This window comes from Ranitomeya imitator, chromosome 1 (assembly GCF_032444005.1).
Source record: "Ranitomeya imitator isolate aRanImi1 chromosome 1, aRanImi1.pri, whole genome shotgun sequence".
Taxonomy (NCBI): domain Eukaryota; kingdom Metazoa; phylum Chordata; class Amphibia; order Anura; family Dendrobatidae; genus Ranitomeya; species Ranitomeya imitator.
The window spans coordinates 1038001434-1038023507 of NC_091282.1; the positions used below are offsets into that span (position 1 = coordinate 1038001434).

Genomic DNA, 22074 nt, shown 5'->3' on the forward strand with positions numbered 1-22074 from the left:
TCTCCCCATCTGACTGCCATCAACTCACATGCTCTTCCCAGTCGCCCTCACCTGCCCCCCCCATGTCCAGCAACTAGTACACCCCCACTGAAACCTTGCACACCAATACATTCACACACTGACTGTATTCTACCACCATTTTCTACAACAATACACTCATCAGCTATTAAATCAGTCACCGCTCTCATGCACGGGAAGTGCGATGAATGAATAGACAACCCAGGCACAACAACCTCACTAAAAAGCTTTGGCCAGAGTCCAGGGATCCTGAGAGGCGCTGGAAGACAATGCATTTAGAAGAACACTTCACAACAATCAAACAAGCAACTTTTACATTTAAGTTGGTCCTCACCACTGCTAAAGAAGTACTTCACAACCCTCATATATACTTTATTCCACAACCCCAGTTATTTAATAATAAACTCCACATTGCCTCACTAAGGCCTCCAAACTCCCTCATCTCTGCACAAGAGTTTGTCGCACATTTCAAAATCAAGATCAACCAAATTTTACTCCTCCAACACCACAACCCCTATGTATAACAGACTACTGGACTTCCCCTATAACCTTCCTACCCACCATCACTGAAAGAGAGATTACTCATCTCTCCAAATCACACCTCACCACTTGTGCACTTGACTCCATCCCATCCCCTCCCCAAACTCCCCACCAGGCTAATCACAACTCTAACCTACCTCTTCAACCAGATACTTCTGGTACCTTAACTTCTGCCTTCAAACATGCCACAATCACACTAATCCTGGAGAAACCTCCCTCAACCCAAGCCTCAGTAATCAAAACAACAAAGAACAAGATAATTCGTTTCCATCCTGGCTAAGATCTGAGCTAGCCTGTACTGGAGCCAGTGGGGTTAGAAATAGTGAATATTCATTTGTCTGTGTTTTCACATTTGTACATTATATTTGTACATCTGTATTTTAATATTTGTACAAAATGTTTTAATAAATCTACTTTAACATTTGTGAAATCTCTACAGATGAGTTTTTAATGTTATTTTTTTAATGCTGAATATTATTTTTACATGTATTAAATATTTTCACAAGCAGTATTATATAAAAACAAAAAGAAAAAACTAAAGTATTATTTGTAAAATAAAATGTAAAGCATGGGTTTTCTCCCATATTAAATTATTTATCATGCCAGCAGTTTTATCAATCTCCACCACACAGATTTAAACCACATTTTTTATATTTATTTTTCAAGATGTTCTGTTTCATGAAAAACTGTCGCATACAAATAATGAAAACAACATAAAGGCCCGTAGAATAATATTTTACCTTCTAAATAGATAGTACATCACAGAGTTTGATGTAGATTTTTAGCTGGAAGATTTATTATCAATGGAGAAGCGTACACAGGTATAAAACTTTCTACCGAACACCTATATATCAGAGAATATATGATGACAATAAGGAAGATCTAGAATTCATCCTCCTAGGGATTGAGAGTCTTGTCAGATGTGAGTGACTTAGTGTATATCATGTAACTCAATTTTACATCTATGGATACAATATGCCTGGCACAACTTTAAAAAAATATCATCAGGAGTTTAAAATGACTATAAATGTATTTAATATTAAAGAAATAACTTCACTGGAGAACACTTTAAAGCATTACCTATCCACAGTGTGCCTCTAAATGGGGAACTTATCTCCATTAGAATGCATACCCAACCACCACTCCATTCATTCCCTATGGGGTTCGGTGAGTGAAGCGCTCTTTTACTGACAGCTCAAAAGAAAGAATCGAGCGGCAGTCAAGGATGCACACTGCCACTGCTTTCTAAAGATCGGTGCGGGTACCAGAGGTCAGACTTCCACTAATCTAAGTTATGACTATACCGTTGGATGGGCGATGACTTCTCTTCACCAGACTTGGTGCTTGTTTAAAAGTTTCACTATAGTTCTAAGCTTCTGTTTTTCCTTCACATTCATTTAACATTACTACCACACATGAAATTTTGTCTGACCATTCCCTGATACTTAAAAGGCACCCAGACACATTACATAGATGTTGGACATACAACTGTTTTTCCAACAGCTATCTCCTCTGACTCCCAATACACAAACACTTGAATCTTCTAAACGCTCCTCTTATGAAAGCGCCACTGCCAGACTCCTCTGCTGGTGGTTCTCCATGGAGAACAAAAAAGGATCGACCACTGGAATTCCAGATTATAGATACTTCTCTCATCCACCATCATCTGTCTGCCAGTCTAGTCTACTCTATATGGGTGGCTTCAGGCTGTTAGCAAGGGGTTAATACAGCACTTGGGGCTGACATTTTTCGTACTGGATGCAAGCTGGCTATACATATTAGATGGTTGTCGCCTAAACAATGTTTCAACCAATTATTTGGCTGACCATTATCTCAGCTGACTCTCCCATAAATAGGAGAGCTTGATTGAACGAGTGCTCCTATCTGCTCTATGATACAGCTGCCGAATGACATGTCAACCATTAGGATATAACCAGTAAAATTATGCGATTGGCAATTCCAAATCATACATGCGCTTTTGACATCTACATATACACAATGGACCAGAGCTGGGCAAACTATGACCCGCAGGCCATATCCAGCCCTCTGGCTGTTTCAGTCTGACCCACGACAGCCAAAAGGCTAAAACAGTGGCTTATACTGTATACAGAGGGGGTATGTGGGTGTTCATACTGTATACCGGGGGCTAGGTGAGGGCTCATATTGCATATAGAGAGGCTATGTGGGGGTTCACTGTATAGAGGGGGCTAACACTGTGTACAGGGTTATGTGGGTACTCACATGGCAAATAGGGTGCCTATGTCGGGGCTCATACAACATACAGGGGGTTGTGTGTGAGCTCACACATATGACATATAGGGGGGCTGTGTGTGGGCTCATACAGTATATAGGAGTATGTCCGCATACTTAATTCTGCTTAATATGAAGTGACAATTAATACAGAATTACAATTAAGTTAATATTAATATTGAGCAATGTGTTTAAAATATCTTCATTCAACAACTTCTCTTTTTTGCTCTTCTTAAAATGAGAAACAAAGAAAAAAAATCATTTTGGGACCCCCTGAATTCTCAAAATTTTTACAAAAAAAGCTATTTGTCGATATCCAAATCAGTTACCATTATATACCAATTTATGTACCAACAACATACAGCAGCATCATCCTTAATGAGTATTAAACCTGTCAAAAGCGAGAAACGTTCCAATCCTGATGAAGGATTTCCCTTACATAGCGTAAATCCATTCTACAGGTAGCATTGTCTGAACTATGACCATTTTGACTTGAGAGAGAATATAACTATGGTACTGACCATGCTCTATGGCTGCTTTGAGTGTCGCTTCAGGATGTGTCGAACCAAGGGGGTTCCGCACAAATCGTCGTCGGCGCCTCAAGTCATCTTCCCAGTAGTCAAGGCGCCAGAACTCCCGGGGCCGGCTACAACAAAACACAGGGATCACACATGTTAGCCATTACTAAACAGCATGGTAGCTGTGAATTTTCACAGACAGCTTTCCTTGTTTGCTTAGCTCTTTCTTTGACTTTCGCTGTTATAACCGTCACTATTGAATAATTTAACTTAAGTATTTCTTCACTGAAGAGCTAACGTGATATCACTGTAAGCCAGAGATGCATGCAGTAAAGACTTTGTGCACTTTAATACACAGCAAGACAGTAATGGACACAACTAGGTCAAAATATACATTTAAAAATACATATTTTACATTATCTAAAATATAACAGATTAAAATAACATAAGTCTTAAGTATTTTTACCACCTTATTCTCAATGGTGCACAGTATGACTATCTAAAGAGTTCTACCAACCCAAAAGACCTGCAATTTATTGGATTAAGTCACAATGTGAATGAGTAGAGCAAACCGTGTATGGACATATCGAAAGACACTACAAAGTGAGGATAAAGTAGAACCGGACCAATAACCTCCATGTACATACTACACATAGTCGCCTCCATTGCTATAAGCCTTTCTATTTTGTGTTTTCTCTTTACGCATGTCCTTGAAAAGAACAATATCACTTTTCCATCTAAGGAATTCCTCTTCGTGGTAGGAAGGTGAAATGAACACTAAATACATCATTGTAAAATGAATTGCTGACAGTGTGATCAACTTCCCTGCACACTAGTGGCATGCGCTCCGATTTCAGGCTCATTTCAGCCCCAGCAGGGCATCTCTCCCAGAGACTGCATTTATAAAACAGAATAGGGAAAAGGCTATTATAAATATGGGATAGCATTACCTATATTAATCAAAGTCTGTCCCCTTTCATCATTTTTCTTTCTAATTTGTGCCTTTCCTTCACAAGGTCAGTAAATCAAACCAAAGACCATTTGCCTCGAAAGTGTTAACTTTAATGAAAATCTTGCTCATGTCTGTATGGTGCGCGATAATAAAATATTACTCAGGTTAGGTGTGCAGGAATTTAATTAAAATCATCTCCTAAAATATTCATAACCTTTAGCCCCTGGGATACCAAAATTATACATGCTTTTCCATTTAGATATGTAACAAACTACACTTTTTGTCTGTTTTGTTTTCGTAGAAAACACTGTCCTCCGATTCAGAGCATCAAAGCAATTCTTACAGAACCATTGAAATTAGAACATATATAAATGAATGGAAATCAGAGTACACAGATTATAGTCACACATAATCCCTGTCCGCCTAAGAGTATGATGAGTATAGAAGTGGAGATGACAAAAATCTATAAGGCTAACAACATAAGGAAATACATTATAATGCAGGCCCAAACATTTCTTGGCGAAACAAAAAAAAGTTTCCAATTATCACAGTTGACTAGACTGATAGAAACCACACTCCCCTTTGTACAATCTGACTACAGTGGGTGTCTTACATGGATAACAGGACCTCACTTGTACAATGCCCAGTTTCTGATCAGTAATATCATCTGATGACATCCAAGCAGCAAGTCATTCAAAATGATAATCGTCACGATGTGAAGCTAATCTTACTCTGCTCTATTAACAGTCTACTTATGGCTTGCATACTGCAGTTTGGAGTTAACCCTACAGGGTACTACAAACTTAGAGAAAACTTACCACTTAATAAAAAGAAAGAAAATACATTTGGCGCATTTAAAATATTTGTATTACAATATACAACTTACTAATATAAATCACATTAAGAAAGGTGACGTGATTTGAAGATAACTATTGCTATGGCCAAGGTGTTTTCATTAAAGAAATGTGCAATATAATCTTTTGTATTTTCCTTCTTGTGCGGAGCTAAGCCTCTCAGTTACTGAAGATATCAGTGCCCACCTGGGCCCTGAGCAAATGCCACTTCTTGGGTTTCACCAAGGAGAGATTCTAGATTCAGCATGTAACCGGCTGACTGACTCATTTCAATAGTGAAGTTAGACCCCATCGCTGTTGATGCAGACAGAGAAGGGGACTGGTTCAGAAATGTAAATGGGCACTCATTCAGCCCCCTTTAGAGACAACACTGATTTATCAACACATGAATCTCTCCTGTGTTAAGGTACCGTCACATTTAGCGACGCTGCAGCGATATAGACAACGATGCCGATCGCTGCAGCGTCGCTGTTTAGTCATTGTGTGCTCGCTGGAGAGCTGTCACACAGACAGCTCTCCAGCGACCAACGATGCCGAAGTCCCCGGGTAACCAGGGTAAACATCGGGTTACTAAGCGCAGGGCCGCGCTTAGTAACCCGATGTTTAATCTGGTTACCATTCCTGTAACGTCCCTCGCCTTCAGCTTCCCTGCACTGTGTAAGCGCCGGCCGGAAAGCAGAGCGGTGACGTCACCGCAGTGCTCTGCTTTACGGCCGGCCGGCGCTGACACTGGGGGACGCAGGGAAGCGGACGCTGGGGAACGTGACAGGAATGTAAGTATGTCGTTTTTTTTTTTTTACTTTTACAATGGTAACCAGGATAAACATCGGGTTACTAAGTGCGGCCCTGCGCTTAGTAACCCGATGTTTACCCTGGTTACCAGTTTAGACATCACTGGATCAGCGTCACACACGCCGATTCAGCGATGTCAGCGGGTGATCAAGCAACAAAATAAAGTTCTGGACTTTCAGCAACGACCAACGACATCACAGCAGGATCCTGATCGCTGCTGCGTGTCAAACACAACGATATAGCTATCCAGGACGCTGCAACGTCACGGATCGCTATCGTTATACTTGTAAAGTCGCTAAATGTGATGGTACCTTTAGACCCAAGCTGGAGGTGGAGCTGCTAGGTCCTGGGACCTTCGGGTGGCTTGTAATATTTTACATCCAGTGCAATCTATGGACAATATAGTACAGAGAAAAAGTGCAGAATGATATGCAGGTTTGTTGGAAAAGATTTAGCATAACTTGTATTTCATTCCCTGGTTTTTGCATGCATAGGAGTCCAGTGGGCGGTCTACAGTTATCTGCACAAACAGTCGTACATGGAGGACTGTCAATCACTGAATAGGACCTCCTACTAAACTCCTATGTGTACAAAAACCAGGGATTTCTATTTATACCCTATAAGTCTTACTGAAACTTTCCGCACAACAATGTATATCAATCTGATCAGCTCCTCCCGCTGCTTTATAATATTCTGCTTGTGGATCAGATACCATTTAAAAAAAATATATAGGTTTCCCTTAGTATATGTATTAGTAAGTTGTGTAAATTTGTATTTAAAACAACCACAAGTATGAACACAGTGTAGATGGAAAGTCAGAAATATAATCATTAGAATTTATTTCCCATTCAACTTCTTTAGAAAAATGGAGAAATCTCACAGGTACGACAAATTTTCTGGTGAAGATTACCAAAATGGGATCTGGGAACAACAATTTCCCAAAATACTAAAGCACACGAAGTCTCCACATGAGGTTGGAATTCGCATTATCCAGGTATGAGGAACTTTTATGGCTCATTTGCATGTCCGTGCAATAATCAGTATAAGGGCAAAAGGTGCCAACAGAATGGCTGCAATTTTAAACTGTACCCACGCTACATCTATGGATGTGTGGCCTAAAACAGATTTTCCCAACATTTGGAACATCTAAAGAAAATGCAAAAAAAATCAGTTTACACAATTATTATTCTCAGTGTAACTTTTAGCTACCGTATGTGCTATCACTAACTGCAAAAAGTAGTGAAATAGTTAAATTGGAATATCTAGAAAAACAAAACTAAAATGTAAGGTTCTTTGTGAGGCTCGATTAATAATAGATATTTTCTCATTTGTAATTTTGGGGAAAAATGTGAAGCACAGCTGGCTATGTGCGGTTCTATGATAGTCTGAATAGACTGCATGGGCACTTCATCATTCTGCCTCCTTACGTTTATCTGTAAAAATTACTATCAAATATCAGGCAGCCTGCAGTTCGGAATCACATACTGCTCTAGGTCTATGGGGAATGATACAATGAGGGTCTATTCATCAGAATGGCAATCGGTACAAGTAATTAGTTCCCCAGACTAGAGATCTCCTGCAAGGCTTATTTCAGCTGGAGACACAAACATATGACAATGAAAAGCTAATGAAACCTGCTAAAATGTGTTAACCTTCACCGTCATCAATCCTTTCAATTCTCATGCTTCCAGTGTTAGGCAAAGATGCTAAATTATTCATATGTTTGGCTACCGTCCCGAGTCATACCCTCTAATCTAAAACTGAAAAAAAAGTTAATGAATAAATTATTGTCCATTATTCAAAATTTCCTAATCCTAAAAGTAGGCAGATAAATGCATACATGTGGGTATATGGACACATACCTAACTGAACGTGTTTAGTTGTGGTCTATAGTTAGCCATTCGCTAATAGTTTGCAGGACTATTCACAGGCTTCAGTTAACATCACCTCATTCTTTCTATCTAATCGAAGAATTAGACTTCACAAAACTGATGGAATTATTTAAAAATGTAAGCCAAAACCATTTATGAACCTACAGTCGGAAAAAGTAGTATTTCATACACTGCCGATTTCGCAAGTTTAGTCTGCAAATTTTATCGTAGGTACACTTCAACTGTAAGACAGAATCTAAATATAAAAAAAACAATCACATTGAATGATATTTAAATAATCAAACTGCATTTTGCTGCACGACATAAGTATTTTACACAATATAACAACAGAACCTTATATTTGGTACAGAAACCTTTGTTTGCAATTTCAAAGGTCAGACGTTTCCTGTAGATCTTGGCCAAGTTTGCACAAATTGTAACAGGGATTTTGTCCCGCTCCTCCATACAGTTCTCCAGATCTTTCATGTTTCGGGGCTGTGGCTGGGCAACATTGAGTTTAAAATCCCTCCAAAGATTTTCTATTGGGTTCAGGTCTGGAGACACTTCTTACAGAGCCACACCTTCGTTTCCCTGGCTGTGTTTTTTGGGTCACTGTCATGCTGAAGGACCAAGCCATGACACCCATCCTCAATGCTCTCACTGAGAGAAAGAGGTTGTTGGCCAACATCTCACAATACGTGACCCCATCCATCCTCAATTCAATACTGTGCAGTCATCCTGTCCCCTTTGCAGAAAAACATACCCAAAGTATGAAGTTTCCCCCACAATGCTTCACTTTAGGGACGGTATTCTTGGGGTCATACTCATCCTTCTTCCTACAAACACGGGCAGTGAACTTGATACCAAAAAGTTCTATTTTGCTCTCGTATAACCACATGACCTTCTTCGATGCCTTCTCTGAATTACCCAGATGGTCATTGGCGAACTTCAAACAGGCCTGGACATGAGTTGGCATGAGCAGGGAGACCTTGAGTTTAATCCCATGACGGCGTAGTGTGTAACTAACAGCAATGTTTGAGACTGTGGTCCCAGCTCTCTACAGGTAATTGACCAGGTCCTCCTATGTAGCTTTAGGCTTATTCATAACCTTTCTCAGAATCATCCATACCCCACAAGGCGAGATTATGCATGGAGTGTCATACTGAGGAAGATTTGCAGATATCTTGTGTTTTTCTAACATTTTTTAATAATTGTGCCAAAAGTTGTCACCTTTTAACCAAGCTGCTTGCATATTGTCCTGTAGCCCATCCCAGCCTTGTGCAAGTCTACAATTTTGTCCTAAGACAGCTCTTTAGTCTTGGCCATGGTGGAGAGGTTGGAGTGTGATTGATTGTGTTGACAGGTATCCTTTATACAGGTAACAAGTTCAAACAGGTGCAATTAATACAGGTAATGAGTGCAGTGTAGGAGGGCTCCTTAAAGAAAAACTAACAGATCTGTAAGAGACAGAATTCTTGCTGTTTGGTAGGTGATCAAATACTTATTTCATGCAATAAAATGCTATTTAATTATTTAAAAAAATTATATAATGTGATTTTCTGTTTTTTATTTTTAGATTCTGTCTCAAAGTTGAAGTGTACCTAAAATAAAAATTGCAGACCTCTCCATTCTTTCTAGGTGGTAAAACTTGCAAAACCAGCAGTGTACCAAATATTTATTTTCCGCATTGTACATGAATATGTGTTTAATTTTTATAAAGAATTTTATTTAACATAAAGGTTTGAAAATTCAGTTGACAATAAATGGTCAATGACTCAACTAGGCACCATCTTAGAGATGAAATCTCCAGTACTCCCGTACTTTATGATAGAAAACTAATGAGTTACCGTATTTTTGGGAACTATAAGCAGCACCTTTTTTCTAACACATTTGAGAGGAAAATGGGGGACCGTCTTCTAAGCCAAAGGTAGCTAATGGGGAGTAGGTGGGTTTGGGGGCAGGTGGTGTAGAGCAGGGTCACAAAAGGCAGGGTCGCTGCTTCAGGAGGCCAGCGGCAGGAGTGGAGCAATGGGGTCTCTTAAGATGTTGGCGCCGGTGAGCGGAGTCCTCTTTCCCATTGATTACCCTGCGGTGGACTTCAGGAATATGGTCACCTACCGAAGCCCACCACGGGGTAATCAATGGGAAAGGGGACTCCGCTCAGCGGCGGCAACTTATGAAAGCCATGGGCGCGCAGCCTTGCACTGTCTGGACGCCCCCTCCTCCCAGCCCGGGGCCCGCAGCATCGCTGCACACCTGCCACCAGCCGCCTGAAGCAATGAACCTGTCCACGATCAGCTACCATTAAAAATTACTAGACGACGCACCACCACATTATTTAAAAAAAGGTTTTTCTATTTTCCACAACAAAATTTGAGGTGAGTCTTATGGTCCACAAAATAAGGTATGTTAAAAGGTTGCGTTACATAGATTGCATTATTATCGTGAAACAAAACAGGCTGCAGATTACCCACTGAATGAACAAGATGCGTTTCTCATCAGGTGGAATGATCTTTTCGAATATCATTCTTGGCAACACATTGTCCTGTGTAAACAGAAGCTGTAATGTCGTGAAGAATAGAAACCTATGATCACTGAACGATCTATTACAGATCCTTTGGTGGACATCTGAATCAGTCGGCCTGCGTTAACTGGCAATTAAACGACTGCCACTGCTTGTTTCTGTGCATAATGCAGTGTAAATGGACGACAACTAAATTCATATTTTATATTCACATATGGCTGATTTTTTGAAGAAATTGACAAATATTGTTTCAATACATTTGAAAGAGGTTTTTATACCTATACAAAAGACTATATATGATCTCTTAAGTCTACAAAATATGTATGTTTAATTTTTTTATTTTAAAGTTCCTATGGAATGTCTCATCACAGTCATACATTAAAGGATTTCCGAATAATAGAAGACAATGTAATATTCTCAACCAGGTCTCTCATTGACTTGACCTTCAAGATTAGTAATCTTGATATCAGCCCCAAACAAATGATTCAGTTTTTCTTTTATTTCAACTTTCTCATATCCTAAGCACAGTAATACAAGCTATCGCATGACATTGAGCAAATACATATACAGAGGAACAAACAGATAAGACATGGTTTCGAAAAAGCTGTATGGCTAAAGGATTTCCTTGGAAAAACAGATTGGTTATGTAGAATTGTAACATTAATGGCATCTTCTGGCGCTACAGAAACTTCGATAGCACTCTTATTTCAATGCCTGCATTTTTCTCCTTTTTTGACAAAGACAAATGATTGCCATCAATCAAGATCCAATCGGGTACACGGAGAGTCATGCAAATGTATCACTCTTTACGCGTTTGCCTGCTATTTGTGCAGCCTTTGCTACACATTATTTTACAGAACGATCAGAAAAAAGGCGCCCATAAAAGATCATTCACACCCACTGTAAAATTAACTTTCATGAATAATGAACGGCTTAAGTCTGGGATAATGTATATACTCCTCGGAAAAGGCCCCTAACACTTCATTTTCTCACTGCAAGATTATGTAAATGATACTATATGACCTTTATCATTCCAAACAGGACATGCAAAATGCATATTATTTCATACATCATTGCAAAGCTAGTCACTTCCTTATGGAGAAACAGCCATTTATAATGTTGTGGGTGAAGTGCGGCGACTGCTAGGAAATGATTTCTACCTCTCATTCTGAATTTTCCCATCTCCAACGTTTCATACACAGAGATATCTAAAATTGTACTGTGCTTGTATTATGCAGTGCAAAGGTGAATGTAGACTTGTAAAGACTAGACTTATGCATTTTTAGATATACAGCCCTCTAAAATCTAAAAATATTCAGAACGGCTACATATTTCACCATAAAGCGGTTATGTTAAACATATGATATTCACACAGCGCTTTGGAATAAATTTAGGGCTATACCTCGGTATAAAGCCCCTAGCCTAGCACGCTGCACAAGTCATTTATATAAGTAATTAGGCTTAGACTGGCAGATAAGAATCCATTATAAACTGTATATAATGACAACTGGCTATATATACAAGGGTGGAGAGAAGTTTAATTCGGCCAACATTAGGCAATTTTCATTCCTTTAAATCAGAGAGATATGTCACACAAAAAAATAGCTAAATAACATTACCCAGATGTCTACTTTACATCAGCATAATTTTTTAAGCATAATTTTTTTTGTTAGGAAGTTAGAAGGGTTAAAAGTTGACCAGCGATGTCACTTTTACAACAAAATTTACACTTTTTTTTTTCCTTTTTTGGTGACCACATCACATTCAAAGTGACTTTGAGTGGTTTATATGGCAGAAAATACCCAAAAGTGACACCAATTTAAAACCTGAACCCCTCAAGGTGCTCAAGCCAACATTCAATAAGTTTATTAAAGGAAACCTGTCAGCAGATTTTGCAGATATAAAATGCGGCCACCGCCTTTCAGGGCTTATCTACAACATTCTATAATGCTGTAGATAAGCCCCCGGTCCGAACTAAAACCAAAAGGAGAACGGCATTTGGATTTTGGAGCGCAGAAATCGCTGGATTTCTTTTGAGGTACAAGCAGCCATTTTAGTTTTCCAGAGCCTTTGTACTACCAGTAATGTGGAAGCCCCCTATTTTTCCATTGACAGGTGACAGATTTGAGTGGGGACTTGCATTTTTGAGTGGATTGATTTGAAGCTTTTAGTGGGAACATTTTACATAATGTTAGGGATCACATTTATTCTATGCTCTACACTCATCACTTACATCGGGGTTTACATCTAAGGCTTCTTTTATACTTGCCGTGATTTTACGACCCATTTTTGTGGTCCCAATAGATTTTTATGGGGCCTCAAAAATTCCACAGCACGACGTATGTCCGTATTTGCTCGATCTTTTTCACGGCTTACGGACACGGCCCCCTATTGTAAATCAATGCGTTGTCACTTGACTTCCGCAAGTTTTTTGTGGTCCGTTGCGGCAGACCTTGAAAATTGCAGCAATACGGCCCGCAAAAAAGACCCGAAATAACGGGCCGTAAAAAAAAACAGTATGTGTAAAAGAAGCCTAAATCTCCAAGTGACGTGATTCAGATGAAACCCCTGAGGGATCCATTCACTATAATGAGGCAGCAGAGTTACTCTGGACTTAAGTTTTGTCTCTGTTCAGCATTGTCCTTTTCAGAAGTGCACAAACTTTTATGACTGCCTAAAAGAACAGACACCACCGCCACAGGCCAGAGTCCACAGTTTCTCTATCTGCCTCATTATAGGGAATCATCCACCAGGGTTTCTGTCTGAATCATGTATTTCAAGTATTTACATGGAAACCCCGATGTAAGAGCTCAGCATAAATGTGAGCCAAGCCTTACTGCGATCTTTGGGAGGCAGAATGAACAAAACAGCAGTGAAAAATTGGTTTTATTTATTTTGTACGTCGTTCCTCGTGCAGCGATACCAGATTTATAGCGGGTTTATATGTTTGGCTGCTGTTACACACTAAGAGACACTTTTTTTGCAAAAACTTCCATCACCATATTTTGAGATACGCAAAACACCACACCAATAGTGGGTGAAAAAGAGGCATAGGCAGAATAAATTACTCATAAATGTAGAATTTTATTAAACATAAATATTAAAAGCCAAACAAGAAGACTCATGCAATTAAAATGACTGATGGTGTACAGAGCAGAACAAATGGATGAGGCTGCGAGCGCTTAAACACCCATCTGACACAATAAGTATTGTGAAGAGCAGAACAAAAATGATTACCTCAATGAACAAAAATAAAAAAAGAATTTGTGATAAATATTGACCTGTCTATTCAAGGACATTTTAGCTATAGTATGAAATCCTGTTTTTCTTGTCTGTGGAATTGCCTTTGTACTGTTTGTTGTGAAACTGCCGCCCACGAAACTGTTTTCTTTTCTTTTCTTTCTTTCCTGTTTTGTCTCTTTGTTTAAACATGCAAAACTTGTATAACCACTAAACCTACTGAAACAACTATATAAAGAAGGGATAGCACCTTGAAGGCAGGCGTGCTTCAGAGACTTCCCAGTGATACACTATACAAGACGTGTCTTGTGTATTATTTCTGGTGATTCCCCACTTCCAAAGGCTGCTCCGACTGAGTGTGATCCCGACATTTCCTGGCGCCTGAACAGGGACCCGAGGTCTGTGTATTCCTTCAAGAACACCGGCAGAATACGAACGAAAAGAGAATCTGGGATAATGGACGGCAGATGAACAAAAACCTGGCCAGGTAAGAGACACTGTTAGATCTCTTATATCTGCCCTGCACTGTCCGTAAGATTTTCTGTGTCGTGTTCTTTAGCGGGTAGTTCTAGTAGAGGAGGATACCTATAGCTCGGGTTCTTGAACTATTTAGGAATTGATCACCTCACGGAGTACGGCATTGAATGAGAGTGAATGTGAATAGAAGGTGTGTGGAAGTTGGGAATAGCCCTATAAGCCGCCCAGGGGGTTGAAACAGAAGAAGTGACAGTCCCACTGGGCAACGTGGTTGCGTCCTTTCGGGGAGACCTCCGCGCCTATGTTCAATCTCTGATCCTGTCTTTGACAAAAACCTGGTGACGGATAAGTGTATGATAGTATGAGCCCAGGACAGATAAATTAGCCTGGGACAAGAATACGTTGTATGTGATAGTATAAGCCCAGGACAGATAAATTAGCCTGGGACAAGATACGTTGTATGTTCTTTTTCTTTTTCTGTCTGGTTGCATTTGTGTTGTTTGCTATAGGTGTAGGAATCAGGATTTTCTTACATCAACACAGTTTAAACATCCTAGCTCCTTAGGAAACGAGGTATTCTCATACCCAAACGCCACCTAGGGCAAGAAAAAGACATCCTAGCTCCTTAGGAAGAAGGTAACGAGGTATTCTCATACCCAAACGCCACCTAGGGCAAGAAAGCTCAGGATAAGAAAATGGGGAATAAGCAAACAAAGTCAGAACCAGAAGAATTAGATATCTATACTATCATAAAGGAGAGAAGTGGTGAAGATGCCACTAAGGGGCTGAAAAAGATTTTTAGTAAGTTTGGAGTTACTAGGGCAGAAGCTTTTAGTAGAAAACTATGGGAAGGAATTCAGGAAAGGAAAAAAGGCATAATCAGAGACAAGAAATGGATAGATCAGATCCAAGCATTGATTGATGTCTCTAGGGTAGCAGAAAATGAGGGATGGACATATAATCAACAGAGTAAAAAGTGGTGTATTAGACCCACAGGCTGCGGAGAAAAACAAAATGTGGAATCTAAAAATACCCCACCCCCATACCTTAACCCACATGCCCCATCTTTTCTCCAAACACCACCTCAAAGTTTAGCCGGACCAGGAGGATGGGTATGTCCGCACTGTGGACAACAAAATCCAGACTGGAGAAATGATTGCCTAGCCTGTGGTACACCTAGACATGGCGCTGTACTTGCCCCTGTTAGGGTAGTACCAAGACCCTTTAGGGAACCTGGTGCTGACGGAGTAATGGGAACTAGATATCACCAAACTCGACAATATTTCCCTTGGTCCCCCGCTGAAGGCATGTCTCTCTTGCACAACGCACCAGATCCCACCCAGTGTCCAGTTAGATTTGCACAATATATACAGCAAATTATGCAGACTCACGCTGGAGTTTGGGCAGATGGAGAAGAATTATGTAGAATGAAAATGACTCCTGGACTCTTCCAGGAGCTATTAGCAAATCTACAGGTACATAGGCCCCAAGAAGGAGATGGTGCCTTACAAACGATAGAATCAGGTACACAATTTGTAGATCACTTAATGGTTTTCATGAGGGAGAGACAGAGGCAGAGAGGAACAACGGGAGTGGTGGCTCAGAAATCTGGACAATCAGTAGACGAATATTATCTAAGTGTAGAAAATAATTTCAGAGATGAAGGCATGGATCTAACCGCTCCAGGAATGATGAGGTTAGTTACAAAAACCTTTATAGATGGATTGTCTCCAAAAGTGAAGGAAAAGCTTAAGGCCGCAACCCCTGATTGGAGAACCTTGGAAGACCCACACCTGGCTAGACAGAAAGCTGTAGGGATAGAAATGGACTTAAGAGAAAATTCTAAGCCAGTAAGAATTGCACAGGCTAATACTGGCTCTGCTAATCAAAAGTTTACTTGTCATTACTGTAAGAAGCCAGGACATTTCCAAAGGGAATGTAGGAAGAGAAAAACAGATATAGATTCAGGAACCTTTGTACCCAAAAATAGGATAAATAACCCAGTGCCTGATCAAACAGACAGCTCAGAATGACTGAAAGTTATGCAGGTCTCTCTTCCTTCTAGAAGACCAATAATACAAGTTGAAGTTGAGGGTAAAAATGTACCTTTTCTGATAGATATGGGAGCAACATCCTCCATTTTAAATCAGGACTTTTTACCATATCCTGACAATATATCCTCAAAGGTTACATATGCAGAAGGGTATGATGGTAAAATTCAGGCGTTGCCCTTTACAAAACCTTTAAATGTGAGCTTTGGCCCTAAAACTTTTGTATCCAAATTTTTATTTGCTAAAGGTGCACCTACCTGCTTGTTGGGTACTGATGTCTTAAGTAAAATGCATGCAAACATCCATTTTAGAGAAGATGGCACAGTTATGCTGACCATCCCTGAAGATGCAGAAACTCTGGAACCATATGTTAGAATACAGGCAATGGAGGATTTTCCCGAAATTTACACTCAACAAGCAAAAATTGACTTGTCTCGGGTTCCTGACAGCCTATGGGCAAAAGGAGACACTGATGTAGGATTTTTATCAGTAGCTCCTATACTGTTAGAAACTGCCCCGGGAACCATATTACCTCACCTTAGGCAATACCCCATCAGCGCCCAGCAAGAACAGGCGATTTCTCAACAAATTCAGGATTATGTGTTACAAGGTGTTTTGGTAGAAATCAGGTCACCCGCCAATACACCCTTATATCCTGTTAAAAAGAAAGTGTCCTCCAAAGAAACTATGGTTAAATATCGCATGGTGCACGACTTACGGGAAATCAATAAGGTTTTGACACCGGTCACCCCTGTGGTACCGAATCCTCATACCTTACTGTCTCAAATTCCCAGCACTGCTGCATATTTTACGGTAATTGACTTATCAAACGCATTTTTTTCTGTGCCACTACATAAGAACTGTTGGCATTTGTTTGCCTTTACATTCAAGGGTAAACAATTAGCATGGACAAGATTGCCACAAGGTATGGTACACTCACCAACTTTGTACTCTGAAGCAATGCAGACCGTGCTAAAAAATTTCATCCCAGAACCAGGAGTAGTCATTCTACAGTATGTAGATGACTTACTTATTTGTTGCCCTGATGAACAGACGGCAGTTACCTCAACTGTTAATTTCTTAATTTTCCTAGCGCAAGAAGGCTGTAAAGTAAATAGACAGAAACTCCAGGCTTGTCAACAAACAGTCGTGTTTTTAGGTCACTGCATATCACAGGGCATCAGACACCTCACACCTCAACGTACGGAAGCCATACGTAACATGCTTGAACCCAGGAATCACAAACAGCTGCGTGCTTTCCTAGGTATTGTTTCACACTGTAGACAGTGGATCATACATGCAAGTCAACTCATGCAGCCTTTATATGACTGTATTGCCAACACACCATATTCACTCAGTGAAGAGGCTAAACAGTCATTTTCCTCTTTGAAAACAGCACTGGTATCAGCTCCGGCTTTGGGACTCCCAGACTACACTAAACCTTTTCAATTGATGGCAGCTGAGATATCCTCACATGCTACAGGGGTGCTCACACAAAAACATGGAAACAAACAGAGACCTGTGGCATACATATCAGCTCATCTGGACCCTGTAGCTAGAGCCGCACCTTCTTGTGTAAGAGTAGTAGCCGCAATTTCACTGTTATTAGATAAAGCTTCTGAGATTGTTCTTGATCACCCACTTCTAGTTCAGACCACTCATGATGTACATGACATTCTTAACCAGGTCCAACCTAAACATATTTCAATGGCCAGACACCTCCGTCTCCAATGTTCCCTACTACTGCCGCCCAACATTTCCTTTGCCAGGATTCAGACTCTTAATCTCGCGTCTTTGCTCCCTTTAGAGTCTGAGGGGGGGTACCATACCTGAGGAAACTGCACTCTCCAACTCCTTTGAAACTGCACTCTCCAACTCCTTTGACCCATCAAAGTCAATGCATGATTGTGTACAATTAATGGAACAAGAGACTCAGGGCTTATGTAATGTACGTGACAAGCCACTCTGTAATGCTACATTTGAACTTTTCATAGATGGCAGTAGATATGCAGATATGAATGGACAATTTCATACAGGTTATGCGGTAGTAACTCAGCATGAAGTGCTGAAAGCAGAACCTCTCCCTGCTAATCAGTCTGCACAAGAAGCAGAACTTACGGCATTAGTTGAAGCTCTAAAAATAGCCAAAGATCAGACAGCAAACATATACACTGATTCTAGATATGCACATGGCATTATTTTCGATTTTGGCGTAATATGGAGAGCCAGAGGTTATATGACTGCTTCAGGCCAACCTGTTAAACATGCCTCCCTCATTAGACAGATTCTGGAGGCAGCACAAGAAACTAAAGAAATAGCGGTGATAAAGGTAGCTGCACATATGAGACTCGACACCGAGGAAGCCAGGGGTAACGATAAAGCCGATAAGGCAGCAAAACAGGCAGCACGTAAACCCTTACATCATGCCCACACACTAGATAGCTCTGAAGATGATGAGGAAAGATTGAAGGAAGCTCAGAAACAGGTAGACGACGAAGAACGAGGGCAGTGGCAGAAAAAAGGGGCAGAAGATCAGCAAGGATTATGGAAAAAAGGAACTTTGTTGTGTTTACCCAGAGCCTGGTACCCCGCAGTGGCAAGTGACCTCCACCTACCCACGCATGTGTCGGCAAATGGTATGACGCTCAAGGTAAAAGAAAGGTGGTTGGCTCCAGGCTTTGGTAATTTTGCTCGGAACATGTGTGCTGCATGCGCTATATGCCTGGCACACAATCCAGGTCAGGCCATTAAAACCCCAACCAAGCATCATGTAAGACCACTGTATCCCTTTCAAAGACTCCAGATCGACTACATCCAACTTCCTAGGTACAATGGATACGAATATGTGCTTGTGTGTGTGGACATGTTCTCAGGGTGGCCAGAGGCTTATCCAGTTCGTAAAGCCTCAGCAAAAACTACTGCCATTAAAATAGCACATGAACTGATACCCCGTTACGGCATGCCTGAGGTGATCGAGTCAGATAGGGGTACCCATTTTACTGGGGAAATATTCCAGAATGTTATGAAAATGTTGGGAGTAGAAAACCAGTTTCACACTCCATATCATCCACAGAGTTCAGGTAAAGTGGAAAGATTAAATGGGACAATAAAATTAAAAATCCAGAAGGCCATGGCAGAAACAGGAAAGCCTTGGACCGAGTGTCTACCACTTGCCCTGTATTCCATCCGAAACACCCCAAGGGGGAAGGCTAAGCTGTCACCACATGAGATTCTTTTTGGTAGAGCAGCAAATTTGGGTTGTTATTTTCCACAACAACTGATGTTGAATACTGAGACTTTAACTGCTTATGTACAAGAATTACAAAAACGTTTAACTAAAGTGCATTCGCAAGTTTTTGCTTCCCTTCCAGATCCAGAAAATCTCGAAGGAGGCCACAAGTTGGAACCTGGTGATCAAGTCTACATGAAAAGACACACCAGAAAGACTCTGGAACCGAGATTTGACGGACCTTTCCAAGTCCTGTTAACAACTCCAACAGCAGTCAAGCTTGAAGGAAAGGCATCATGGATACATGCAAGCCATTGCAAAAAAGCAGTATAAGACTCATGATATTGATGTTAATAATGTTAACCTCAACGGAGGCATGGGAAAGACTGAATTCTCTAGCCCCTTTGAACAATAAATTCGTACAACATCATAGAAAATTAGTGCATGACTTGTTAAATAATACGCAACCCCTGGCAGATTGTTGGATCTGTACCCATTCACCAGTATCAGCCACAAGTATACCTTTTCTAGCAGTTCCCGTGTCAGCTGAAGAAATATTCGCTTGGCCTAATTGTTCAGACAACCTGGCCAACAACCAACCTGGCAATACTAGACTATGGAATACTACAATCGCCATACCAATTGTGGGATGGGTAGAATTTCCTTGGTGGCAGGGCAATCTTACAGGAAAAATAGACAACTTACAATATTTAGCATTCAAGGGAGGAAAATGGGTACCTAGTAGGGTTGAGCGACCTTCACTTTTATAGGATCGGGTCGGGTTTCACGAAACCCGACTTTTGGAAAAGTCGGGTCGAGTGAAATCGGCCGATCCTATAAAAAAGTCGGGGTCGGGGTCGGCCGAAACTCGAAACCCAATGCAGTGCATTGGGTTTCATGGTTCCCAGGGTCTGAAGGAGCGGAAACTCTCCTTCAGGCCCTGGGATCCATATTTAAGTGTAAAATATAGAATTAAAATAAAAAATATCCTTATACTTACCCTCTGACGCGCCCTGGTACTAACCGGGAACCTTCCTTCCTTAGAATCAGCCTTCCAGGACCTTCGGTGTCGTCGCGGGTGACGTCGCGGCTTGTGATTGGCCGCGCGGCCGCCCATGTGACCGCTCGCGCGGCCAATCACAAGCCGCGACGTCACCGAAGGTCCTGGAAGGGCTGATTCTTAGGAAGGAAGGCTGTCGGAAGGAAGCAGGGCGCTTCCGAGGGTGAGTATATTCCTATTAGGTATATACTCACCCTCGGAAGCGCCCTGCTTCCTTCCGACAGCCTTCCTTCCTAAGAATCAGCCCTTCCAGGACCTTCGGTGACGTCGCGGGTGACGTCGCGGCTTGTGATTGGCCGCGCGAGCGGTCACATGGGCGGCCGCGCGGCCAATCACAAGCCGCGACGTCACGGCAAGGTCCTAGAAGCGCGGATTCGAAGGAGGAAGGCTGCCGGTTAGTACCAGGGCGCGTCAGAGGGTAAGTATTGCAATATTTTTTATTTTAATTCTATATTTTACACTTTAATCTGAATTCCGATACCAATTCCCGATATCTTAAACATATCGGGAATCGGGATCGGAATTCCGATTCCAGATTCAAAAGATCGCCGACTTCATGGCCGACCCCCCACTGGGGTCAGGTCGGGTTTCATGAAACCCGACCTTGCCAAAAGTCGGCGACTTTTGAACAATTTCGACCCGTTTCGCTCAACCCTAGTACCTAGGAATAAGACTGGATTAACTGATTTAGGACAGGTCCCCACTGAAAATCTACAGCTCAGTTTCAGTACAACCACCCCTTCCTCTGATGCTTTCAAACCTACAGTATTGGAAAGATACATACATAATAGAAAATGGGAACATTCTGAGTTGTTCCCCCAAGGTGATGCAGACAGTTGTACAAGTAAGCCGGGGAACCTGGTTTGTAATGAATCCAATGAGTATGTCAACGGAATGCATGTATGTGGGAATCCCGCAGCCGGGTACTGTAGCCCCTTAGGACAAAAACCCTCTTGGTGTATGCTTCAGAATGTATCTAGTTTTGTGGATTTGGCTCACAGATTGGTATTGCAGCACTCAGCTTTGTGGGATCTGCCTGAGGGTACATTTTGGATATGCGGAGAAGGAGCATATAAATGGCTTCCCGTAGGTATAAAGGGTACTTGTACATTAGGACGCCTAACCCCGGCTACTTTCATAATTTCAAATAAACAAGTGAATATGCAAGCCGTGCCCAAGCACACACTGTATAAAAGAGCTGCAGATAACTCACCACGTCCCTCGGGGAGGCCGCATATAGTACAAATGGGAATTCCCAACAAAATTGCTAGTACCATTTTTATTTATCCTATGTTAACACAAATGTGGGATAAATTAGTTAGAGCCACGGATTATCTAGATGATCAGATTTGGGATATATTGGACATATTAAATACTAGTATAGCTGTACAGAATCAGCTTATAATAGTCACTAACCAACATACCCTGGTATTGGATTACCTAACTGCCTCACAAGGGGGTATGTGTCAAATCATCGGACCCACCTGCTGTCATTATATAGACCCGAATAGTACTATGAGTATGAGATTTAAATTAAAAGACGTACAACGACTCAGGGATCAGTATGACAAAGACAATGACCAAAATAAGGATAGCTGGTGGTCAGATACCTTTTCTTTTCTTAACCCGGCCAATTGGTTCAGAGGGATCGGTGGGTGGGTTACCGGGATTATGCAAAGCCTAATACATACAGTTATG

The 22074-nt window shown here is 41.1% G+C and overlaps 1 protein-coding gene across 1 annotated transcript in view; it reads right to left on the reverse strand.

Annotated features, from left to right (window-relative positions):
- LRBA (LPS responsive beige-like anchor protein) overlaps positions 1–22074 on the reverse strand; it is an 825317-nt gene that overhangs the window by 424095 nt on the left and 379148 nt on the right. Inside the window, exon 37 of the mRNA XM_069744053.1 lies at positions 3330–3454. Within this exon, the coding sequence (XP_069600154.1) occupies positions 3330–3454 (125 nt within the window). The remainder of the gene's footprint in view (positions 1–3329; positions 3455–22074) is intronic.